The sequence below is a fragment of the Somniosus microcephalus genome, chromosome 26 (assembly GCF_052327205.1).
Source record: "Somniosus microcephalus isolate GS21.2 chromosome 26, FLI_Smic_1.0, whole genome shotgun sequence".
Taxonomy (NCBI): Eukaryota; Metazoa; Chordata; class Chondrichthyes; order Squaliformes; family Somniosidae; genus Somniosus; species Somniosus microcephalus.
Window position 1 is genome coordinate 7,390,404 of NC_141012.1, and position 22,188 is coordinate 7,412,591.

A 22,188-nucleotide genomic window follows, 5' to 3' on the forward strand; every position below is an offset into this window, starting at 1 on the left:
GGGCTATTAAATCTGTTTTAATGAATATTAGTGATGATTCAGTGATGTGTAATATTGCTTTTAGTAACATTTTTTGTTTCATAAGGGGAAATTAAAGTTGGCACATCTGTGTCCTGATGGTTCACATTCATCCTGGCCTGATTTAACTAGCCTTAATTGCACCAAGATGATGACTTGTTGCTAGGAGTATTTGACTAAAAGGTATAGATTATTTATAGGGTTAAGAGATTCCTACCATGTAAACTATGAAATGTACACCAATAAATGACAGAGAGCAGTAATAAGTGTAAAATATTTTTGGGAACAGACCAGAAAGTCCCTGGTTTGATTCTTGGTCTCTACTACATTAGTTGGCCTCACCTGGGGCAGCAATCATTAAAAAAAACATATGGTAACATGGTAATGCTTTACACAGAAGTTCATTCATCCATCTAGCCTACCATTCCATACCTGCCGTTAGGTTCCTTACTGTGATTCTGGAACTAATACCCCGTATCCCCTTTAACAACAGGAATTAATTCGGCTCTTTTTAAAAACTTGCCTTAGTTTTCTATTCCACCTCCCTTGCTGGTAATCTGTTCCACAATTCTATCACCTTCTTATTTTTATTAAAAAAAAAAGTTGTTTACATTTCCTTTTGATTCCCGTATTTTTAAACTGTATCCACAAGTGGTTGAATGCTGTGCCTGACATAAGAACTTCCCTGGATCCAGTTTCTCAATACTGTGAAATCTTAGGCCTGTATCAAGTCCGTCTCCCGCCCCCCCCCCATCCTTTTCTCGAGAGAGCAAAGTCCTAGGATAGGTGACCTTCCTCATAACTCAACCCTCAAATTCAAGAATCAACCGTGTAGCCTCCTCTGGACTCCCTCTAATAATTTTACATTCTTTCTGTAATACAGAGATCTAAACTGAACACGGTATTCTAGTTTTGGCCTTAAGGCCAGATACAGATATGAAAAGGACAGAAAAAGACCAAATAGGCCTCATGAGCCCACTTCGTCCAGACATGGTGCATCCACATACACCATGGGAGGAGCAAAAAACCTGAGGCCAATTCAGGAAGATTGCTGGAAAAATTCCTCAACAACACCTTAAGGCAGTCGAGCAAAGCTCCAGGTGACTGCAGTGGCCTGTGACTCCTCACACGCACAACTTACAATGTCCTCTTCCCTCGGGTCCTTACCAAGTTCCCTTTTAAAGGACTGCAGTGAATCCAAACCCACCACATGCTTGATAAACTTTTCCAGAGGTTGGTGACTGGAAAAGGAACATTTCCTGGCACGTAACCTAACTCTTTGCTTCTACATGCATGTCCTCCAATCCGATCATTCCTGTCTAACCAGATGAATTCAATCCCTTCGTTGTTTTAAATACCTCAATCATATCTCTCTCAACCTGTGTTTTTCCAAAGTAAATAGCCCCAACTCTTGGAGCCTCTCATAACTAAGAGCTCTTAGGCTTGATATTCCGGCCTTCTCCAGTGCATTGATCTCTTTTATCATGTATGGAGACCAAAAATGGACCCAATACTCTAAGTGCCGATGAGATACAAAGTCTTGTATCACCAGTCTGGGCTTGATTCTATCCTTGGTCCCAGAGGTAGATGGTTAGTGACAACTCATTTGTCCACCCAGGGCCCACAATTTATTTTTTTAGTGACAGCTAGCTGCCAGATAAACTACTTTACTGTTTTACATCTGAGAGAGACTTCAAGCTGCTTTCCTTCCCATCTTTTAGGTGCCCTTCCCCCTGCCTTACAATGTGTTCTACCCTATTTCATTTGATCAGGAGGAAATGCAGGTACAGTGCCTTGGCTTCTGCCTGTGCTATGCTGTTACTGACGGTCAGGCGGTACAGAAGAATGACCTGGGGTAATTTCCCTCCCACGCCCATGGAACTGCCTTGCCTCTGCTTTGAGAATCTTTCTTCACTCCCTCATAACTTAGTCTCAGTCAAGATACAGAACTTATTGTAACGTGGATTTGCAGTTGCCACTTAAAGTTTGTGTGTTCCATGACGCTGTTCTGTTAATTAATGTTTCCACATCTGTAATTTGACAATTGGCAGCCATCCAAAGTCTAAGTACTGTGCCACCTCTCAAAATTGGATTCCTTTTGGGGAAAAAACTGCTCGATAAGCATTTGCTGCTTACATTGATGGACAGTTAAATCACAAACACATCTAGATCTTGAATCTGGAAATTCACAAATTGCAGGTCAAAAATAGAACAGTTCGGTACTCCCATCAGGACCTGATGCATTTATCTGAAGTCAGTGATAGAATTCATAGAAACTTGCAGCACAGGAGGCGGCCATTCGGCCCGTCGTGCTTGTGCTGGCTCTTTGAAAGAGCAGTTGTGCTCAGTCCTGCATCCTCGCTTTCTATCCGTAACCCTGTAACTTCCTCATCCTCAAGTACTTCTCCAATTCTGTTTTAAAATTATTTATGGAATCCGCTTCCACCACCTTTTCCGGTAGAGCGATCCAGATCCTGAGAACTGAGTGAAAAAACTTCTCCTCATCTCCCCTCTAGATCTTTTTCTAATGATCTGTAGCAATCTTGTAGATTGTAGACCTTGTAGAAATCCTGATTAAAGCATAAAATGTTTCCTAGTTAGCATTTAGTACAGTTCAGTTGCCTGATGATGAACGTTAAGTTCTGATTTTTTTTTTTTTAAATCAGGCAACTGAACTGTACTAAATGCTAACTAGGAAACATTTTATGCTTTAAGCAGGATTTCTACAAGTCTCAGCTTAAAAAAATAACAAACTTGCAAGTCTCTGTACCAGTGCCACAGCAACTAAACAGCAGAAAAATCAATGAAACCAAGTCTAAAATATAACTTGTGTTCCTCCATTTTCAGTTTTTTTTTAGTAAAAAGTCTTGCTTTTACACAGCCCCTTCTCACATCTCCCAAAGCATTTCACAAAAAAAGGGTCACGAGGTTCCTGAAGCAGCTTATGGTTGAACAAAACCTATTAAAAAAATAATCAGAACTTAAAAGTTCATTAGTGGGTTTTGTTCACTGGTGCAGAGACTTGCAAGTTTGCTATTTTTTAAGCTGAGACTTGTAGAAATCCTGATTAAAGTATAAAATATTTCCTAGTTAGCATTTAGTACAGTTCAGTTGCCTGTCTACTGGCAGTCTTATCTAGAGACAGCCTTCCTTTCAAACTATATTTAGCACGTTGAGTATTGAGCAACATCGTGAGCTTGGATCAGCATTTTGCCTTTACTTGTGGATGGGGAATTCAAAACAATGGGAGCAAATGAGCAATGATTTTGGACTTGGAATTATGTACTCGATTGGGGCCTGAATGCATCTATCTGAAGTCGATGATGATGAATATGAAGTTCTGATTGTGGTTTACTTTTAATAGGCTTTGTTCAATCGGATGCTGATTCAGGAACCAGGGAGTCGCTTGATCTGCATGACAACAGGGAACGTTATTAATATGACGGCTGATCGAGATGCTGGAGAGAAGGACATCATTAGATACCTGTTTGCTTGTTTTCAAAGAGTAAAAGGAGAGGTATGTACATCTGAGGGCCCTGCCATTGTCTAGATAATTCTTCTGGGTTGATTATTTTTTTAGTCAGGTTTTTCTCCTTTCATCTGCTAGCGTATGAATCTATGGGCGCAAGAACCTTCCTTTACGTCGTTCAACTAACCATTCTTCATGTGTGTGCCTAGACAGTGAGTATTGGCAGAATTTTCAAATGAGAGGGGTGCCACATTCCAACCCTGGCCTCACTGACTGCCTCAGCTTACACATGAAGGCAGCCACGGTACTTGAGGCCACCTTTCGCCTATGGAATTGTAGCCCAGTAAGGAGCCTGCACCTTTAAAGAGGAGGTGAGAAAATTGATGATGATGGGGGAGAAATGAAAGTTGTAAGTTCTCAGTCTGAGAGTTAAGATATGTGCTAGTGCTATCATTTAGTGTGTTGAAAAATGTTGGATGATAAAAGTCCTTTCTCTAGTCCACAATTTATGAAATATATTTCTTCAACAGATTACAAAGGTCCCAGAAAACCTGTTGACTTATGCAGTTCGATGTAAGGTCCTGACTGTATCTAACGCACATACGGTCCTCCTCACACCCGAGATCTACGTCGATCAGAATGTCTATGAACAAGTAGTTGATTTGCTTCTTGAAGGAGTAAGTGGACCACGTAAGTAAATAATTCCAGCTGCAGTACTTCTCTGTATGCAAGATGCTGAATTGGTCTGAATTATATAGCGCTTATCGGAGGGGCGGGGGGGGGGGAAAGGAAATGGTTGTGCATTTTAGAATAAGAAGAACTTACATTTATACAGCGCCTTTCTCAACCTCAGATGTTCCAAAGTGCTTCACAGCCAATGAAGTACTTTTGAAGTGATCGGCCCCAGTGGTTGAATGATGTACTCAAAGATTGGTATTTTTATTACTTAAGTCATTATCTTTAGCAAGTAAGTACTGCATTTCTTTACGCAGTGGGTTGTTGGAGCATGGCATGCTTTGCTACAGCCAGTGGTTGAGGCAGCGACCATTGCATCTTTTAAGGGAACAGTACATAAATATTTAAAGCTGAGGAAGATACAGGGCTATGGGGAGTGGACAGAGCAGCGCAGCGGTTTGTTTTTGGCAGAGCTCTTGGAGTCTGCATAGACCAAAGGGAACACATGACCTCCTATTCTGCTGTAAGCTCTGTGTTTCTAGTGAGAATATCTAGGCGACCCAGACTTTACAGGGAGTCTAACAATTTTAGATGAAATTAGTCGCGGATGGATTTCTGACCAAACAACTCCGATTGCCTAAGTAAGTAAGTAGAGCCCTCTTTAACATCGTTGTTAGTATCGGGCTTAAAAAAAAAAAAAATTAAAAAAAATCCCCAAAGTACTGGCCTTTACATTGGCAATGTGTTCCCATTCAAACATGGCCAAGTAACACTTTAAAGGTCGTCGGATAGATACGGATGAGGAAGGCCATTCAGTCCATCTTGGCTGATCCATCCAAAATGAACCAAAGGTTCCCTCTCTCTCTTTCCTTCCCCCCCGCCCCACCCCCAATAAGAATTTCCAATGATTTCTTAAATAATTCCAGAGCCTTTGCCTCCACTACCCTACCCCGAAGCTATTCCATGTGTTAGTCACGCTTTGTGTGAAGAAAAAGTTTTGATATCCGTGCTGAGAAAGCCTTTTGCCAGTACAAACCTGGGGTTCTTGTCCTACTCTCCTGGATTGAACTTTTCTTTATCATTTGCCATCTTTTATATCGTCTGAGATACACGGTGTAATCTCTCTGTGTTACTTACGCAGACTTTGAAGACGTTACTGAGTTTATGGAGGAAGTGATCGCTATCTTAAAGGCAGATGAAGAGGTCCGGACATTCAGTGAAGTCATGTTTCCAGTGTTGGACATTTTATTGCGCCGCATCAATGAGTTGGACCTTTGCCACATAATGCTGTACGGCTACCTGGACATTCTTCTTTATGTCACCCGGCAGCCTGATCTGGCAGAAGTAAGACATTTCTGAACGTTTCTCCCTTTGTCCTGTTGTATATGCGCAGCTGCTGGGGGTTTCCTTTTTGATTGGTTTGGTATCTGACGCATGTGGAAACCCATCCAAACCGAGCTACGGAGAAACTCGCAGGTAGAGCTTCTGTTAGCTTGATATGGAATGTACAGTGTGTGCGCGTCCTACTTGGCAAAGCCCATAAAACTTACCAAGTTTGGGGACCATCAAGTGTGCTTCACTTCCGCTAGCTCAAATTCTGCAGTTTTAGTGCAGAACTTTTTTGATCGTCTTTCCTGGGATGTCACTGGCAAGGCCAGCATTTATTGCCCATCCCTAAATGCCCTTGAGAAGGTGGTGGTGAGCTGCCTTCATGACAATTGAGTGGCTTGCTGGGCCATTTCAGAGGGCTGTTCAGAGTCAACCACATTGCTATTGGTCTGGAGTCATATGGTAGTTACATGGTCACCGTTACTGATGCTGGCTTTTTCTAATTCTAGATTTATTTAACTGAATTTAAATTCCCCAGCTGCCGAGTTGGGAATTGAACTCTTGTATCCAGATCATTAGTCCAGGCCTCTGGATTACTAGTCCGGTAACGTAACTACCGTTCCCCTGTAGAACACTGGTAGGCTTTCTGGTACATGCCCTTCCCATTTAGGCATTCACCTTGAAGAGTTATCTGGAGCTGATTGGGACTGGCCCTCTGACAGATCTACCCCCTGAAGTCCCATCAATTATCTAGTTTGGCTAGCCAGTCATCAGCAATGTCCTTGTGTACTGAAGACCAGCTTGGATCAGGTATCGGATCAACTTGAGTCTGCCACTGGAGATCAACTTGGTTTCAATCTCCCATCACCAAGCGTATCACCTTGGAGCCAGCTGGACTCCAAAGGGACTCCGCTCCTCAGCTCCCACATCTCTTCACTACCTCCCCTCCTTGCCTAGGAGGGTTAGTCACGAGGCAATGGGAGCCATGCGTTGTGATGTGATAGGTCTCCATCGCTAAAGAAAAATTCTTAGCCTCTTCTGCCAACACAGTATGCTGCTTGTAGTGCCGTGGGACGCTCCCACCAGGTGGTGCAGGTAAAACCTTCTGAAAGAAGCTGGTTGAAGATAGCCAGATCACAAGAGTTTCTAACTTGGGCTCACCTGAAAATCAGAGCACAACCAACAGAGTGGCTGCTCTCGTGTTTTTAAATTGTGTTTAATCCTGATAAACTGAGGTTTTGGACCAGCAGTTAAATTCATCTCGCAGTGAGTATAGAAAATGTTCCCTGAGTACTACTATCATTAGTCAGTAAACCATCCCAGACTGCTAACCTAAGGCATAATTTTATGATTTTATGCTATCGGTGGGGAGCCTGGCCTACTGGGAGTGCATATCAGCAAGTTGGACATAAGCCGTTTTCTGATGATTAGCTTTAATGAATGGAAAACTGTGCTCAGCGCACGCGTGCACCTGAATTTCTGACCTGCCGTACTGCAGGTTCCCGTGCCTGCAGCGTAAGGTTTGAAAATGACCCCTTCGTGTGTTAACCATTAACGCATCAGTGCTTCACAATTAAACCAAAAGACTAACCTGTGTGACAGCAGGCTGCCCTGGAAATATAACTGAGTCAGCTTTCCGATATTGTTTTTTTCCCCTCCAGTTCTCTTCTCGACTCTCCTCCGGTTTGTGATTTGTATTGGGGAATGGTTCCCTGGCTGCCAATTGCCCTCTGGTTCTTTGCTTGGCTAGCTGTTTTCCATGTATGAAGCTGTATACTAGGGGTGCCTCACAACTGATCACGACCTTGCCCCCTCCAGATTTTACATATGCACCTTCCAGCAGGGTCACTGAATGGTAGTCAAGAGCAGAAACCTGATTAATTTGCACTCCTACCCTAATCTGAGGTAGAAATTAAGGCCATTTATCTGCACTGGGCATTTAGGAATTCCTACTCTTAATATACGTGTGTTTTTGTGCAACGGCTAATAATCTTATTTTTACACATTAAAAGTAAACACCGCAAGATTGAATATTTAAATTCCATATTTGATTTTTTTTTTGTTGAAACCTTCAGTTTCAATGAAAATGATTGCTGTTTATCTCTGTCAACAGGTTTTCTTGGAGCATATTAAACCAAAGGATCCAAATAATGGTAACCTGTACCAGCAGACCCTGCTGGGAACTGTCCTGAACATTTCTTGTCTGCTGAAAACCCCGGGGCTAGTAGAGAGTCACTTGTATTTTTTGAATCCCTCGAGGTCCAGTCCGCAGGAGATCAAAGTCCAAGAATCAAACATTCACCAGGTGGGTCTTGGGCAGGTTGGATTCTTTGAGGGGCTGTGGTGTGGTGTCATTTTCCTCCTCGTCTATTTTGTCTGGTCGTACACTGCCTCAGGCTCAATGGGTGGGCTGCACCCTGACCCCTGCCAGTATCAATCTTGTTCCCGCTGGCAGGAGGCTCAAAAGAGCTACGATACAGAATATTCAGAGGCCATCCATCAGTAAAGGAGTACTGCCTCCCAGTTTTTCTCCTTTTGCCTCCTTCCCCACCAACCCCAATCTAGCAAGAGTTGCTGTACAGCAGTCAGGTACCGGAACCCTAAGGGAATTTTATGTATCTTTCCACTGTTGACCAAACTCTTGGGTTCTGCGGTCAATTGTAATGAACCTGCCACTGTGAGATTAGATAAGACTCAAAAGACTGCATTGAACATGGGGGGTCTTTCTGCTCTGTGTAATTGTTGGGTTCCATACTGGACAGTACAGGAAGCTCTCTGTTAACCGGCAAAATTCAGGAGTAGGTTCAGGTAAGTTTTACTTCATATCTGTGGCTGTGTAACTGGGGTTCGTGCACTTGTTGCTAAGCGACAGGAACGCTTGGTCTGTGGCCGGAGTTCCTGCACATGTTGCTAAGCAACAGGGGAAGCCTGGATTTGTTGCTGTGTACGGCGCTCTTGTACCTTTTAAACTATACCTCTCTGTAATCCGGACTTTTTGATGAACCAGCACCACGCCGGTCCCGTTGGTGCCGGATAATAGAGTTTCCTGTACACAGTTTTTTTAAAAATCATTCACAGGATGTGGGCATTGCCAGCAAGGCCAGCATTTATTGCCTGTCCCTAATTGTCCTCGAAGGTGGTGGTGAGCCACCTTCCTGAACTGCTCAGATGGGTTGTGGGAGCCCGTAAAACCCTCCCTCCCGCCATAGGACTAACCACCCTAATGGCTGGTTCAAAGATGGTCACGGTCACGGAATGAGCGTTAATCACGGCCATAAATCCTTCCACCACTTCATACAGTTCCCCAAAGGGAACAGTGTGAGGATATGTACGATGATGACCTCTTGCGCAATGCACCTCCTTGGACCCTCAGTCGCAGATGCGAGGGGGCAAGTCATGCAATTGTTAAATTTTTCATTTTATTGACATGTAAAATGTTGGCCCAGTAATTCCCTTCCAAATGCGCGAGTACGGTCGGGGTACTTACGCATCTGGCTGGATGAAATGCCGGTTTTCAGCATGCACAGTGCATGTGGGGAAAACCGGCATTTCCTGTCCTCTGAACGAAGGGGTTCAGAGGCAGAACGCGTGCGACTGCACAGGCAGCGCGTGCGCAGTATAATTCGCCGCTTTCATTAATGCTTTCAGTGAGGTCAAGTCATTACAACTTACACATGAAAAAAGCATGGGTACAGTTGCTCCAGAGGCTGCGGAGGAAGATATTTCTTATCGTGGAGCTTCTGAAAGTATGTATGTCTGTATATATTCCTTTGTGTGTTATGTATATATTCCTTTACTTATGTGTATGAATGTATTATTTAATTATGACTTTCAGAGAAAGTAACTTACTGGAAAATCATAATTAAAAACATACATTCATACACATTAGTAAAGGAATATAAAACATACATACATATACGTAAAGGAATATATGTGGACATACATACATAACTCATTCTCACATTCCATTCACACAGCCACAATTGCTCCTTCTACCTACCGTTCTGAAAACTCTTTTTTAAAAAAAAAAAAAAAAAAATTTTAACTTTAAAACTTACTTAAAATTTCTTTAAATAACTTCCCTCCCTTTCCCAAACAAAAATATTGCATTTCAGAAGCTCCACGATAAAAATGTTTCTTCCTCCGCAGCCAATGAACCACTTTACACTTGCTTTTTTTACGTGTAACTTCTGAGGACTTAACCTCACGGATTTCATGAATGAAATCTACGAAGTTCACTGCGCAAGCGCTGCCTGTGCAGTCGCACGCGCTCGAGGTCTGGAAATGCCGGCGTTCCCCGCATGCGCTGTTCATGCTCAACGCCGGCATTTCCAACGGCCAGATGCGTGAGTACCCCGAGCGCACTCACGCCTTTGGCCGCGAATTTCTGGCCCATTAAGCTTACAGCATAATTAATACTTCATATTAGGCGATGGTTTTAACGAGGAGCTTGCAGCCCTTGGCCTCTGGAACCTCTCAGACGCAGATGATGTCGTCTTAAGTCTGTTCCTTTGTTCCCACAGTACATCTGTGTAAAGTTCTTTGAGTATCGAGGTTTTAACCCTTTTCCTATCAAGTTGGTTTGGCCAGTGTCCATATATGGTCTTTAACAAAATCACCTTTTTTAATTGGTTCTAATGGTCAAAATACCATTGTCACTCAGGTTAAGGCTAGTAACCAGGCCACTCCTCTTCCAGTACATTTCCACTAACTCTGCCCCGCTGTCGTGTTATCTTGTTTATAGCTTTTCACGCCATTGGAATTTACCATATCTCTTTCATTTCCTGCCTCCCTGGTACAAGGCCTTTATACCAAGGGCCCATATCAGCGCTGTTTCACTAGTCTTGAGGTATCCAGACTATCTCACTTTTAATCTACCAGATAAATACCTTAACTTCCATGATCTCTCTCATTTTATGTCCTTATACTAATTATCCTTTAAATATTGTTGCAATTAGTTTTGTTAAGCGAATTCTAAGTTCTATTCAGCATTATAATATATATTTTTTTAGCAATTTAACCTTCACTCACAGCCTGTGGTTGTTTGTTATCAGAACTTTTGGTCAATGGCGACACTTGAAGTTATTATTATACATATATGATTCTCGTCTACTAAATATCTCTGTTTCGTACGTAGATGTCTATATATATTTTTAGTTCTAAATCTTTGTCTCCCAATATTTCTGTTGTACCCCTTTCTCGTTCTGTCTACGCAAGAATTTGCAGTTAATGAGGATATTGGAGTGAGCAAAGGTCACTACCAATTGTGTGTTGGCTTTCCTGCCAGTTATTTCAGGTGTATTGTATTTTTTTTTGACACAATCTCATCTTGGGGAAGGATGATCAGAATGTTGTTGTTTTCATTTTGCAGTTCATGGTGCAATTTCACGACAAAATCTATCAGATTCTGCGGAACCTCATCCAGCTTTCCCCGGTTACCAAACATTGTACCCTTTCCTGGCTCGGGAACTGCCTCCATGCCAACTCGGGACGGACGAAAATCTGGGCCAACCAGATGCCCGAGCTCTTCTTCCAAATGTACGCATCGGACGCCTTCTTCCTGAACCTTGCTGCTGCTCTGCTTAAACTGTGTCAACCCTTCTGCAAACCAAAGTCTCCCAAGCTGTTGACCTTTAACCCTACTTATTGTACCTTGAAAGAGCTGAATGAAGAGGAGCAGAAAAGCAGAAACGTGCATATAAAAGGTACGGGCTGAGTGGTAGATGGGTGGCTTTTGTAATCGCTCCACCATTGGCGGCCGTGCCTTCAGCTGCCTGGGCCCCAAGCTCTGGAATTCCCTCCCTAAACCTCTCCGCCTCGCTACCTCTCTTTCCTCCTTTTAAGACGCTCCTTAAAACCTACCTCTTTGACCAAGCTTTTGGTCACCTGCCCTAATTTATCCTTATGTGGATCGGTGTCATTTTTTGTCTTTTAATACTCCTGTGAAGCACCTTGGGATGTTTTACTACGTTAAAGGCGCCATATAAATACATGTTTTTTGCTTTTAGTTATAAAAACACACACTGCTGGGAATACTCAGCAGGTCCGGCAGCATCTGTGGAGGGAGAAACCGAGCTAATGTTTCAGCTTGATGACCTTTCCTCAGAACTGGAAAAAGCTGGAGTTATAACCGGTTTTGAGTAAGTACAGAGGCAGGGAAAGGAGGGATGGGAGGAAAGAACAAAAGGGAAGGTCTGTGATGGTGGAAGGCAGGAGAGATTGAATGACCAAAGGCATGCTGGTGCGAGGCAAAAGGGGGTAGTAATGGGACAGGTAAAGAAACCAAAGATGGGTCTAGAAGAGGTGTAAATGGGAATGGCAGAATCATCAACAGCTGCCGTCTGGAAAAAGTGGGGCAGAGGTTATTGTCTGAAATTATTGAACTTCGTGTTGAGTCCGGAAGGCTGTAAAGTGCCTGATCGAAAGCTGAGGTGCTGTTCCTCGAGCTTATGTTGAGCTTCACTGGCACAGTGTTGGAGGCAGGGGACAGAGGTCAGAGTGGGACTGGCGTGAAGAATTAAAGTAACAGGCGACCGGAAGCTCAGGGTCTCCACAGATGCTGCCTGACCTGAGTATTTCCAGCATTTTCTACTTTTATTTCAGATTCCCAGCACCCGCAATATTTTGCTTTTAGTTGTCTAGTATTTCATAAGACAGAAGACGTAGGAGCAGGAGTAGGCCATTTGGCCCCTCGAGCCTGCTCCGCCATTCAATAAGATCATGGCTGATCTGATCTTGGCTTCAACTCCACTTCCCTGCCCGCTCCCCGTAACCCTTGACTCCCTTATCGTTCAAAAATCTGTCAATCTCCACCTTAAAAATATTCAATGACCCAGCCTCCACAGCTCTCTGGGGAAGAGAATTCCAAAGATTCACGACCCTCTGCGAGAAGAAATTCCTCCTCATCTCTGATTTTAAAAGGGTGCCCCCTTAATTATGCTCCCTAGTTCTAGATTCCCCCATGAGGGGAAACATCTTCTCTGCATCTGCCCTGTCAAGCCCCTTCAGAATCTGGTATGTTTCAGTAAGATCCCCTCTCATTCTTCTAAACTCCAATGTGTATAGGCCCAACCTGCTCAACCTTTCTTCATAAGACAACCCCTTCATCCCAGGAATCAACCTCGTGAACCTTCTCTGAACTGCCTCCAATGCAAGTATCTTAAACAAGGAGATCAAAACTGTACACAGTACTCCAGGTGTGGTCTCACCAACACCCTGTACAGCTGTAACAGGACTTCACTTTTATACTCCATTCCCTTTGCAATAAAGGCCAACACTCCATTTGCTTTCCTAATTACTTGCTGTACCTGCATGCTAACTTTTTGTGATTCATGTACAAGGACCCCCAGATCCCTCTGTATCTCAGCATTTTGTAATCTCTCCCCATTTGAATAATTTTTTTTTTTTTCCCACCAAAGTGGATAACTTTGCATTTTCCCACATTATACTCCATCTGCCAGATTTTTGCCCACTCATTTTTGCCTATCTGTATCCCTTTGAAGATTCTTTGCGTCCTCCGCACAATTTGCTTTTCCACCTATCTTTGTATCAGCAGCAAATTTGGCTATATTACACTCGGCCCCTTCATCCAAGTCATTAATATAGATTGTAAATAGTTGAGGCCCCAGCGCTGAGCCCTGCGGCACCCCACTAGTTACAGTTTGCCAACCTGAAAATGACCCATTTATCCCGACTCTGTTAGTTAACCAATCTTCTATCCATGCTAATATGTTACCCCCAACCCCGTGAGCACTTATCTTGTGTAGTAAACCTTTTATGTGGCACCTTATCGAATGCCTTCTGGAAATCCCCTTTATCCACCCTGCTCATTACATCCTCAAAGAACTCCAGCAAATTTGTCAAACATGATTTCCCTTTCATAAAACCATGTTGACTCTGCTTGACTATATTATGATTTTCTAAATGTCCTGCTATCACTTCCTTAAAGATAGACTCCAGCATTTTCCCAATGACAGATGTTAGGCTAACTGGTCGATAGTTGCCTGCTTTCTGTCTCCCTCCTTTCTTAAATAGGGGCGTTACATTTGCGGTTTTCTAGTCTGCTGGGACCTCTCCAGAATCCAGGCAATTTTGTTAGATTACTTATCCTAAGATTCGGGGCCGGGGGTTGCACTTGATGCAACACGCCATTTCTTTTGTTGTTAAAATATCTCTGGCTGTCTCTGTTGAAATCAACAGGACTGTGTACTTGCAACATCGAGAGCATGGAACTGAAAACTAGACCCAGCACTGGTTCAGGAGTTCCCTGTTGTGCGCCACCTGTCACTCCTAGTTCACAACGTGCTTTTTTCTCCAGCGGCCTGAGTGAATGTTGAGTAAAAATGAATTTGTGGTTTTCAGATTTTCCCATTTTGGGGAAGCCTCTTCAAATGTTGGCAAACTCCCACGGACTCCCTGCCAAAATTGGCACAGTCCTGAGACCCTCCAGTGTTAACATCTGAAAGTCTGTCCCGGTGACGCAAAGGAAATGGTGCCATCATTGCAGGAAGCTTTTTTAATATTTGTGTAGAGCAATAAAAATGAGGTGGGTTGTAGTTAAACACATATTTTTTAAAAAAAATACAGGATTCTGATCATAAATGGACAGCAATCTAGATGACCTTGTAGCATCCTGGCACCCGATTTGGACAACGCGCTGCAAAGCATCACTGCTATTGCCATATCTTATTTATTATTTAGGTGCCTCAGTAAGCTTTAACTGAAGCAACAATAAACGCTGATGTGCACATTACAGTTGAATTTCAAGATGTAGAAAGTGAGCTGTTCGGCACTTCCCATGAGAATCGAGGTCTGAGCATCTGCATGATCTTTGGTTGTGGTTGTTGTCTTTGTGTGTAATGATCGTTAAATGCTGTGAAATTCTGTGACAAATATTTCCGATGCTTCTCCTTTACCGAGGGTATTTTTGCATGACTGCGCACTATGACTAGCATTGGTGATGGGCATGCTGTGGATCAGCTTCACACCCATGCTGCAGTTACCGTGTTGGATCAGCCAGGACCTCATTGAATGGCGGAACAGGCTCGAGGAGCTGAATGGCCTCCCCCTGTTCCTATGAGGGGCTGAATGGCCTCCCCCTGTTCCTATGAGGGGCTGAATGGCCTCCCCCTGTTCCTAATGAGGGGCTGAATGGCCTACTCCCATTTCTATGTTCCTAAATGCAGCCTGAATCTGTCATAAGGGCTCGAACCGACACCAGAACCAAGCTGAATGAGACTCGCTTGCGGAGATCGTCTTGCTCTGTTTCACTTGAAAGTTGATTTGGGCACCCGATTCACACGCTAGTTTAGCAAAGGTGCAAAACCGTTTTAGCTTCTCGCAGGCACTAAAATCGTGGCGTGCAAATTCACCCATTGACGTAGAGTTTGATTAAACTTGCAATTAAGGGTAGTCCCAGATTCTTACTGGCTCCTGACTGTTATTTCACACTCTGCTGGGGGTAACCAATGCGCGACAGGTTAGTAGAGAGTCTCCACTGTAGGTAGTTCCAGCATGTGGTGAACCAGAACCAAATGTCAGCTTGGCCCAGTCACACCACTCTCTTCTGAGTCAGAAGGTTGTGGGTTCAAGTGTCACTCCAGTTCTGTGTCTTGGCCAATATTCTTCCCTCAACCAACATCACCAAAACACATTATAACTGGTTGTGCGTCTTATTAATGTTGGAGGGTTTCATGTGTGCAAAATGGCCGCTGTATTCATTGGCATAAGTTTCTCTACTTCGTACAGAAGTAGGAAGGCCCACCCAATATTGGGCCTCGGGCCTTATTTACATCAGACCGGTAAGCTGCAGGCGCCTGCTGGGAATCCCCAGACAGCTCGCCGGTGAAGACCGTTTGAATTTCAGGCTGTTGCATTGCCAGCAGTGGCACTCTGGTAGGTCTTGCAAGAGGGGGGAGTGATTGGGACGAGGGAGGCAACCAGGAGACTGGTCGAGGTAACGTGTGGGGGTGGATGGTGGTCGAGGCAGTGACCGAGTGGGGGGAGCAGTGGCAGGCAGTGGACTGTGGTTTTAACGTGGTGCCGAGAGGAACACGCCTGCTATTCTGGCTCCACATTCAGATAAGTAACAGGCTCTGTTCAGGCCCAACCCAAAGTGCCAATCAAAGAGGCGTTAGGCCCCCTATTTGCACATGCAAAGGGCCTAACAACTTTGTTTCAGGCGTGGGCCCTGGACACCTCTGTTGATGCGTATGGCAGGTGGCACGTTACTGGCTCAAAATGTGTGCACGTGCATCGTCTGTCATATTAGCTTCGGTGCCCATTTTAATGCCTGTAAAACAGGCGCAGCCTCATCGAATTTCTAGGCCATGATAACCAGCAGAGCCATTGGGTAAATTCTTAATGCTTCAATTTTGGATGGCTGTTCTGTACCTCCAAAGGGTTACATTTAATATCTTACGATTTTTATTTTTTAATTTATTTTTTTATTTTTAAAAAATTTTATATATAGAGGAAAATCTCTTTTTGCGTTTCTTTTTCTGAAGGCTCTTTTGTTTCTTTGCCTTAGGTTTGGACAAGGAGACCTGCTTGATCCCAATGCCACAGGGACTGGAGCAGACGTTCGCTGAAACGTACAACCTGGTCACGGAGAATTTGATCCTGACTCAGTTTGCCTTGCACTTGGGTTTTCACAGGTACTGAGAGCGTGCGTAGGACTGTACAGTAAGAAATTGCAGAGCAGAAAGCGCATCGGAAATGAAACTGGGTCGTGTCATCGACCGTTGTTTTTCCCCCTCTCCACAAAAAGGGAAGTTTGGCCACTCTGAAAAGGTTATGAAACGTAGTCCTCGGGGTGAAGCGGACGGCAAACTGTTGGACGCAGATATTCAACTGGCTGAGCTTAACGGTGCAGCGGTCAACAAAACTTTGTAGTTTTGTTTTTTAGTCAGGAACATGCGAGCTGATGCGGCCACAAAGGACGGCAGCAGTGTTGTATATTCAGGGATACGACACTTTCAGAGGTGCAGTACGCAACTCGCCATCACGCTCACAGTGATAGAATACAGTACGGTAGACCTGGATACTCGCTCTGTAGGGTAGAGGCATGTGCCCTGCCGTGACTGAAGCCTGGGGCCATGGGAGACGGCTCTCCCAGCGATCCATTGGTTATCTCCCAAGGGGAGCCTCTTTGGGAGGAGATAAGTGGGAATTTTTTTTTTTTTTTTTTTTTTAAGGTGGGTGAAGGTGTGGAATGGTTTGAGAGCGTGAACCCTCATTGGCTGAGGGCTGATAATTGTCAAAGTAGAGAGCTTCCTCAGTCATTCCCCTGATTCAGTCATTTATCTTCATTTCTCTTCCCTTCCCAATGTTTAAAATTGTAGAAAATCTCTTGCCACATCTTTTAAATGGACATTGATGTTTGAATGAACTTTCATACTTCTGAAGTTTGAATAACCCGCTGATGTGACAGGTAGCAGTGCAGGTGCTCATGCATTGTGTGAAACGTTGCTACGATTTTTTTTAGTGTCTTTTCAAGAAATTTGCAAAACTGTTCAATTTCAAGCATTGGAAAAATAGCCTTGCCTTCTCCAGCTGGCTTGCCAATACAGGGTCTCTCTCAACAGCCTACTTTTGCGGAGTGCCTCTGTGGGGAGGGGGTCTCTCTGTCGATGCTTTATCTCTCTGGGGTCTCTTTATCGTTGCCCCATCGCTGCGGGGTCAGTTTCGATGCTACAGCTGTGTTCTTTACTTTTACAGGTTACACGATCAAATGATAAAGATGAACCAGAGCTTGCACCGGCTGCAGGTTGCCTGGCGAGAGGCCCAGCAGTCCGCCAGCCCAGCTGCAGACAACCTGCGTGAGCAATTCGAGCGCCTGATGACAGTTTATTTATCGACCAAAGCAGCTGCCACAGAGCCGCAGATGCTCCAGAACTGTGTGAACTTGCAGATCTCCACCACAACAATACTGGTGCAGTTTGCCCTAGGCAATCGAGGAACAGACTACATGGAGTTGACCTTCCCTCTTCCGGACGTGGAGTACTGCATGCTTTCTCATGTCCCAGGTATATGGCATGCCTTAATGGAGGTTTGGGCACCTTGCAGATGATGACTGGATGCTGGGTCAGTTGAAATTTTCAAGACTGAGATTGCTAAATCAAGGGATATGGAACCAAAGCGGGTAAATGGAATTGAGGTAGCGATCAGCCATGATCTAGTTGAATGGTGGAAGAGGCTCGATGGGCTGCTCTTGTTCCTATGATGTACAGGGTGTGTGCGTCTTTGGACACTGCAATACAGTGCAAATATTTGTGGTTTTGTTAACTAGATAGAGTGGATAGGAAGGACTTATTTCCCTTAGAGATCAATAACTGGGGGGGGGGGGGGGGATAGATTTAAAGTAATTGGTAGAAGGATTAGAGGAGAGTTGAGAACTTTTTTTTAACCCAGAGGGCAGTGGGAGGGGTCTGGAACTCACTGCTTGAAAGGGTGGTAGAGGCAGAAACCCTCATCGCATTTAAAAAGTACTTGGCTATGCACTTGGTCCATAGCCCTGCAGGTTACGGCACTTCAAGAGCTGGAAAGTGGGATTAGGCTGGATAGCTCGCTTTCGGCCGGTGCAGACACGATGGGCAGAATGGCCTCCTCCTGTGCTGAAAATGTCTCTGATTCTATGAACTATCTGTTTGTATTATTATTCACTGCCAATGTATGTCATACTAAAGTGAGACTCTGGTGTTGCTCACCTGTCTGTGCTAACCATGTGACACCTTGGGCCAATAAGATCCCCACAATAACATACAAGTGCATTTTTTTTTTATATTCACCACCTTGTATTTTTGACTTTTTTGTTATTTTTATCTTTTCTTTTCCCTCTAAAATGTTTGTTCTCCTTTCTCCACTGCTCCCAGTCCCATCCCCCAGTTGCACCTGAGCACTGCCACAGACTTCAACTAAGTGTTTTATTTATAAGCAAATGCTGGCCTGTTTTATTTTTTACTGCAAGTGGAATTGTTCACCTGGTATTAGCAGCAGCTGCCAGTTGTTTTTCCAAATAGCTCTTACTGCCAGCGTCTTGCTGTTATGTGGCAGAGTTGGTGCTAATGTTTCCTTTAATTTTTTTTTTTTTGAGTGCATGGCGCCTTTTAAGGGGCTGAGCGGCCCATTCAAAATATCACGCATGCACGGTTTTTCCCATTTAAAAGGCGGTGAGCCGGCTGCGCGGGAGCTCAGCTTAAAGGGAACATTGGTTAATGCCCTGTGCTCATCTTCCGACCAATCTTGCAGTCCTGCCAACCAGGTCAGGTTACCTGCTCCTTTCTTCTTTCATGGTTCCTGTCATGTTGCCCTGAGGTACCAGCTCAATGATAACGCCTGCCCCCACTCCCCGGCCACTGCTTATCCAGCACTGAAGTGTGGCTTTCCCAAGTGGTAGCGGATTTGTAGGCTTTGGGTTGGCGAATGCTTTTCAAAGTATCTAGGTTCAGCGCCAGCGCGCCGTTTCACTAAACAATGCGCCTCAGCAGGGGGAGAATGGCGTGACCGTTTTCCGTTAGTTTATTTCACAGTCAGTTGCAGTGATGTTTTTTGGCAAATAGTTGGTTTTAGCAGACCGCCTCTGCATTGCAAATGGAAAAGACTCTCTCGTCCTCTGGATGAGATGTTGCACTGAAATTCGCATCCACCTGAGAGAGAGGGCATTAAAGCTGGTAATGGAATAACGATGGAGTTGGTATACTGGAAGGATGGGGTCTAATGGGCAAAAGGGCCTTCTTCACCGTGACCTAATTTAATGAGGGAGATTGTAATCCATTTTCTAGCTAATGGTGTGCACTGGTCCCTTTTGATGCAGTGACTATTTTATTTCCTTGTCACAGAGTTCTTTGCCGACAATCTGGGAGATTTTTTCATCTTCCTGCGAAGGTTTGCAGACGACATTCTGGAAACTGCGGGCGATTCCCTGGAGCAGCCTCTGCACTTTGTCACTGTGTTCATGGGTAACATAGAGAGGTAAAAGCTAGGAACTCACTGCAGAATTCACTGGCGAGCCTTGTACCACCCAGCGGCATGCGCAGGTGTTCGATGCTGCTGCGCCGTTTACATTGGGAATTTATATTTATCGAATTTTAAGGATGTTGGTGCTGGGGAGTGGCATGCATTCCCATTTAGGGCTGTCAGTAACGAGCCATCCTGGGGGAGTTGAAGTGTGGATAGATGCTGAGTCAAGCTCCCTCGACTCTGCCCCAAAAATGTACCTCGCCTCCATCCTCGGAAGAGCTCCCCTACTCCACCAGTGCGGCATGTTTACCATTCTCTCACCAGTCGCCCTTTAGCCTCTCGCAATGAGTTTGCCATTTATAGTAGTTCTGAATTAGGGTCCCTGCGGCTGATTGGATTGGAACTTCCCAAATTGCTTTTAGCTAAAACTGTTACATGAGGCAGACTTTTATTCAATCGATCTGGACCGGATTCAGACCCAGGTCTCGGGTGAAAGGCTGGTGTCTTAACTCTCTGCCTCCTCCTGAGTAAGGTTAATTATTAAAATATTTTCTGTCGGTGTCTCGGCAGCTACAATGCTACAAATGATAACTTAGAGACCCAGGATCAGCTCTCAATCTCAATTCTTGCTTGGGCTTCCCCATAGTTGCCTGATTCAGAAATATTGTCCTGAGAATTAAGTGCAGAGGGAATATATTGCTCAATTGCACCTCCTTGAGTATCAGTTAAAGAGTACTGTTGGTGCAATTGTGTGTGGGATGTGTTGACTTTTTTTTCTGGAAAATTTGCAGGGCTGTGGGGAAAGGGCAGGGGAATAGGACTAATTGGACAAAGAGCAGGCACAATGGGCCGAATGGACTCCTTCTGTGCTGTATCATTCTATGAAATGAGACTTGGCGTGCAGTGAATTAAGCTGCAGTATCTGTCTCCTCCCACTAGAGGAAGCCGCAGTTTGCAGCTCACTCGAAGCTCAGCAGTGAGAGAGCCCCTGTTCTGCAGCATTCAGTAACAGAGACTCTCTCGTGACATTGCCAACGACTTGCATGTTAACATGCTCCGTCCCTGGCCCAGTGAGTGCACCTTCTTCCCCAAACCTCTGGGACAGGCCTCGTAAAGTCAGTGAGAGAGGAAGCAATGCACTGAAGTTGAGAACAGTGAGCTCCTATCCATTTGTCATTTACATTTCTCCTAAATATTCCATGTAGAGTTCACTTGTGTTTTTGCATTTCTTGCTGACCATTATGGGGAAATTCAACCTTTGTTTCTCCTCATACCTGTGGATTTTTTTTGAAGGGTGGGGTGGCGGGGTGATACAGGAAACTTTTTGGTTTATCCGGAGATTGTATGTCCGGAAACCTCGATCTAACGGCAGAAATCAGCAGCCGTTTTGGTTAGGTTTTTTTTCTTCTCGCATTTTTTTTTTTTTAACAGTCAGGCTTTGGATAGCGTCTCTGTAGTTTAGCAACAGCTCCAGAGACGCTTCCAAGGTACGGGCCGAGTGTTTACAAGCTGTTGCTAAGCAACAGTGTTTCTTGTCCGATACGGAGATGAAAACCTCCGTATCCTTCAACATTAGCGCTGGTCTATCCAGAAGTTTTGATAGATCGGCAGCAGCTCGGTGCCGGATATCGCCATGTTTCCTGTAGTTTGCATTTCTATGTTCTCTCTTGCATTTCTAAGTTCTCTAGTTATGTGATGATTAGTCTAAAACTGTGCCGGTTTTCCCCTCTTATCCAGTCCCTCTGGCTCTGCGCACACCACAGTCAGAAGACATTCCTGTGAATATGTCTCTATAGATACAACTCGTGCTGCTGTAGGGTAATTGGTTTTGTACAAAAACAGACAACACCTCACCACCCCCCCCTCCCCCAGGTGGCTCTTCACTGCAGGTGATCATCTGGGATCAGCATTGCTCCTCTCACTGAGGATCCAGAGACCGCAGGCATTATAGATCAGGTCTCCCAGCTGGAGCCCCATGCACAGATACTCTGCCTACCGGGCTACATAATCATCATTTCCAAACGATTGGAAAATGTCCCGCTGCACTCGGGAAGCTGACTGACTGACAGACTTCGGTGTAAATAATTGCCCCTGTACAAATAACGTTGGCAGATAGTGACTGCTTTTAAGTGAGGAATGTGGCCAAAGGAATGGGCATTAATGCTCTGTATAGGTCTACGTCCCTAGAACACTTGGGAGCAACAACAGCAGACAAGTAAATAATATTCCAAGCAGTAAAGTTTGGAACATTGAGAGTTACCAATGTTTCTTTTATCTGTAATATTGGTCAGTGTTGTCACTAGGTTTTCAGTAAAGTGTAAGGTATGTCTTTTGAAATCTTTGTACTGTGGAAAAACAGCCAACACTGCAGTTGTAAATTCTGTGCTTCCAAACTTGGGATGCGTCTGGAAGGAACATTGGTTAGCACCCTTACACTGCATAGCTCAATGTTCCCTTTAACCTGCGCGGCTGTCTGGAGCTCCCGCGCAGGCCGCTTGCCGGTTTTACAATAGGAAAAACCACGCATGTGCAGGAATTTGAATGGGCCACGCAGCCAGTTAAAGGGGCAGTGCACCCAAAAAAAATTAAAGGGAACATTGATGCTAACCTCAATTGTTCAGTGGGTAGCTGAGCTGCAGAGTTGAGTATGGTCCCAGGTCTGATCCCCAGTCTATGCTTAATTAGCAGATCTTGAGCAGGGTGATAGTAGTAGGAGGAACTACAGTTGGCCTCAGCAA

The 22,188-nt window shown here is 44.5% G+C and overlaps 1 protein-coding gene across 2 annotated transcripts in view; it reads left to right on the forward strand.

The window, feature by feature from the left end:
* Positions 1-22,188, forward strand: part of ube4a (ubiquitination factor E4A (UFD2 homolog, yeast)) — a 56,603-nt gene that overhangs the window by 15,346 nt on the left and 19,069 nt on the right. For both annotated transcript variants that reach the window (XM_085967738.1, XM_085967737.1), the window contains exons 5-12: positions 3,383-3,535; positions 4,018-4,177; positions 5,304-5,506; positions 7,605-7,796; positions 10,863-11,196; positions 16,020-16,146; positions 17,210-17,517; positions 19,330-19,462. In XM_085967738.1, the coding sequence (XP_085823864.1) occupies positions 3,383-3,535; positions 4,018-4,177; positions 5,304-5,506; positions 7,605-7,796; positions 10,863-11,196; positions 16,020-16,146; positions 17,210-17,517; positions 19,330-19,462 (1,610 nt within the window). The remainder of the gene's footprint in view (positions 1-3,382; positions 3,536-4,017; positions 4,178-5,303; positions 5,507-7,604; positions 7,797-10,862; positions 11,197-16,019; positions 16,147-17,209; positions 17,518-19,329; positions 19,463-22,188) is intronic.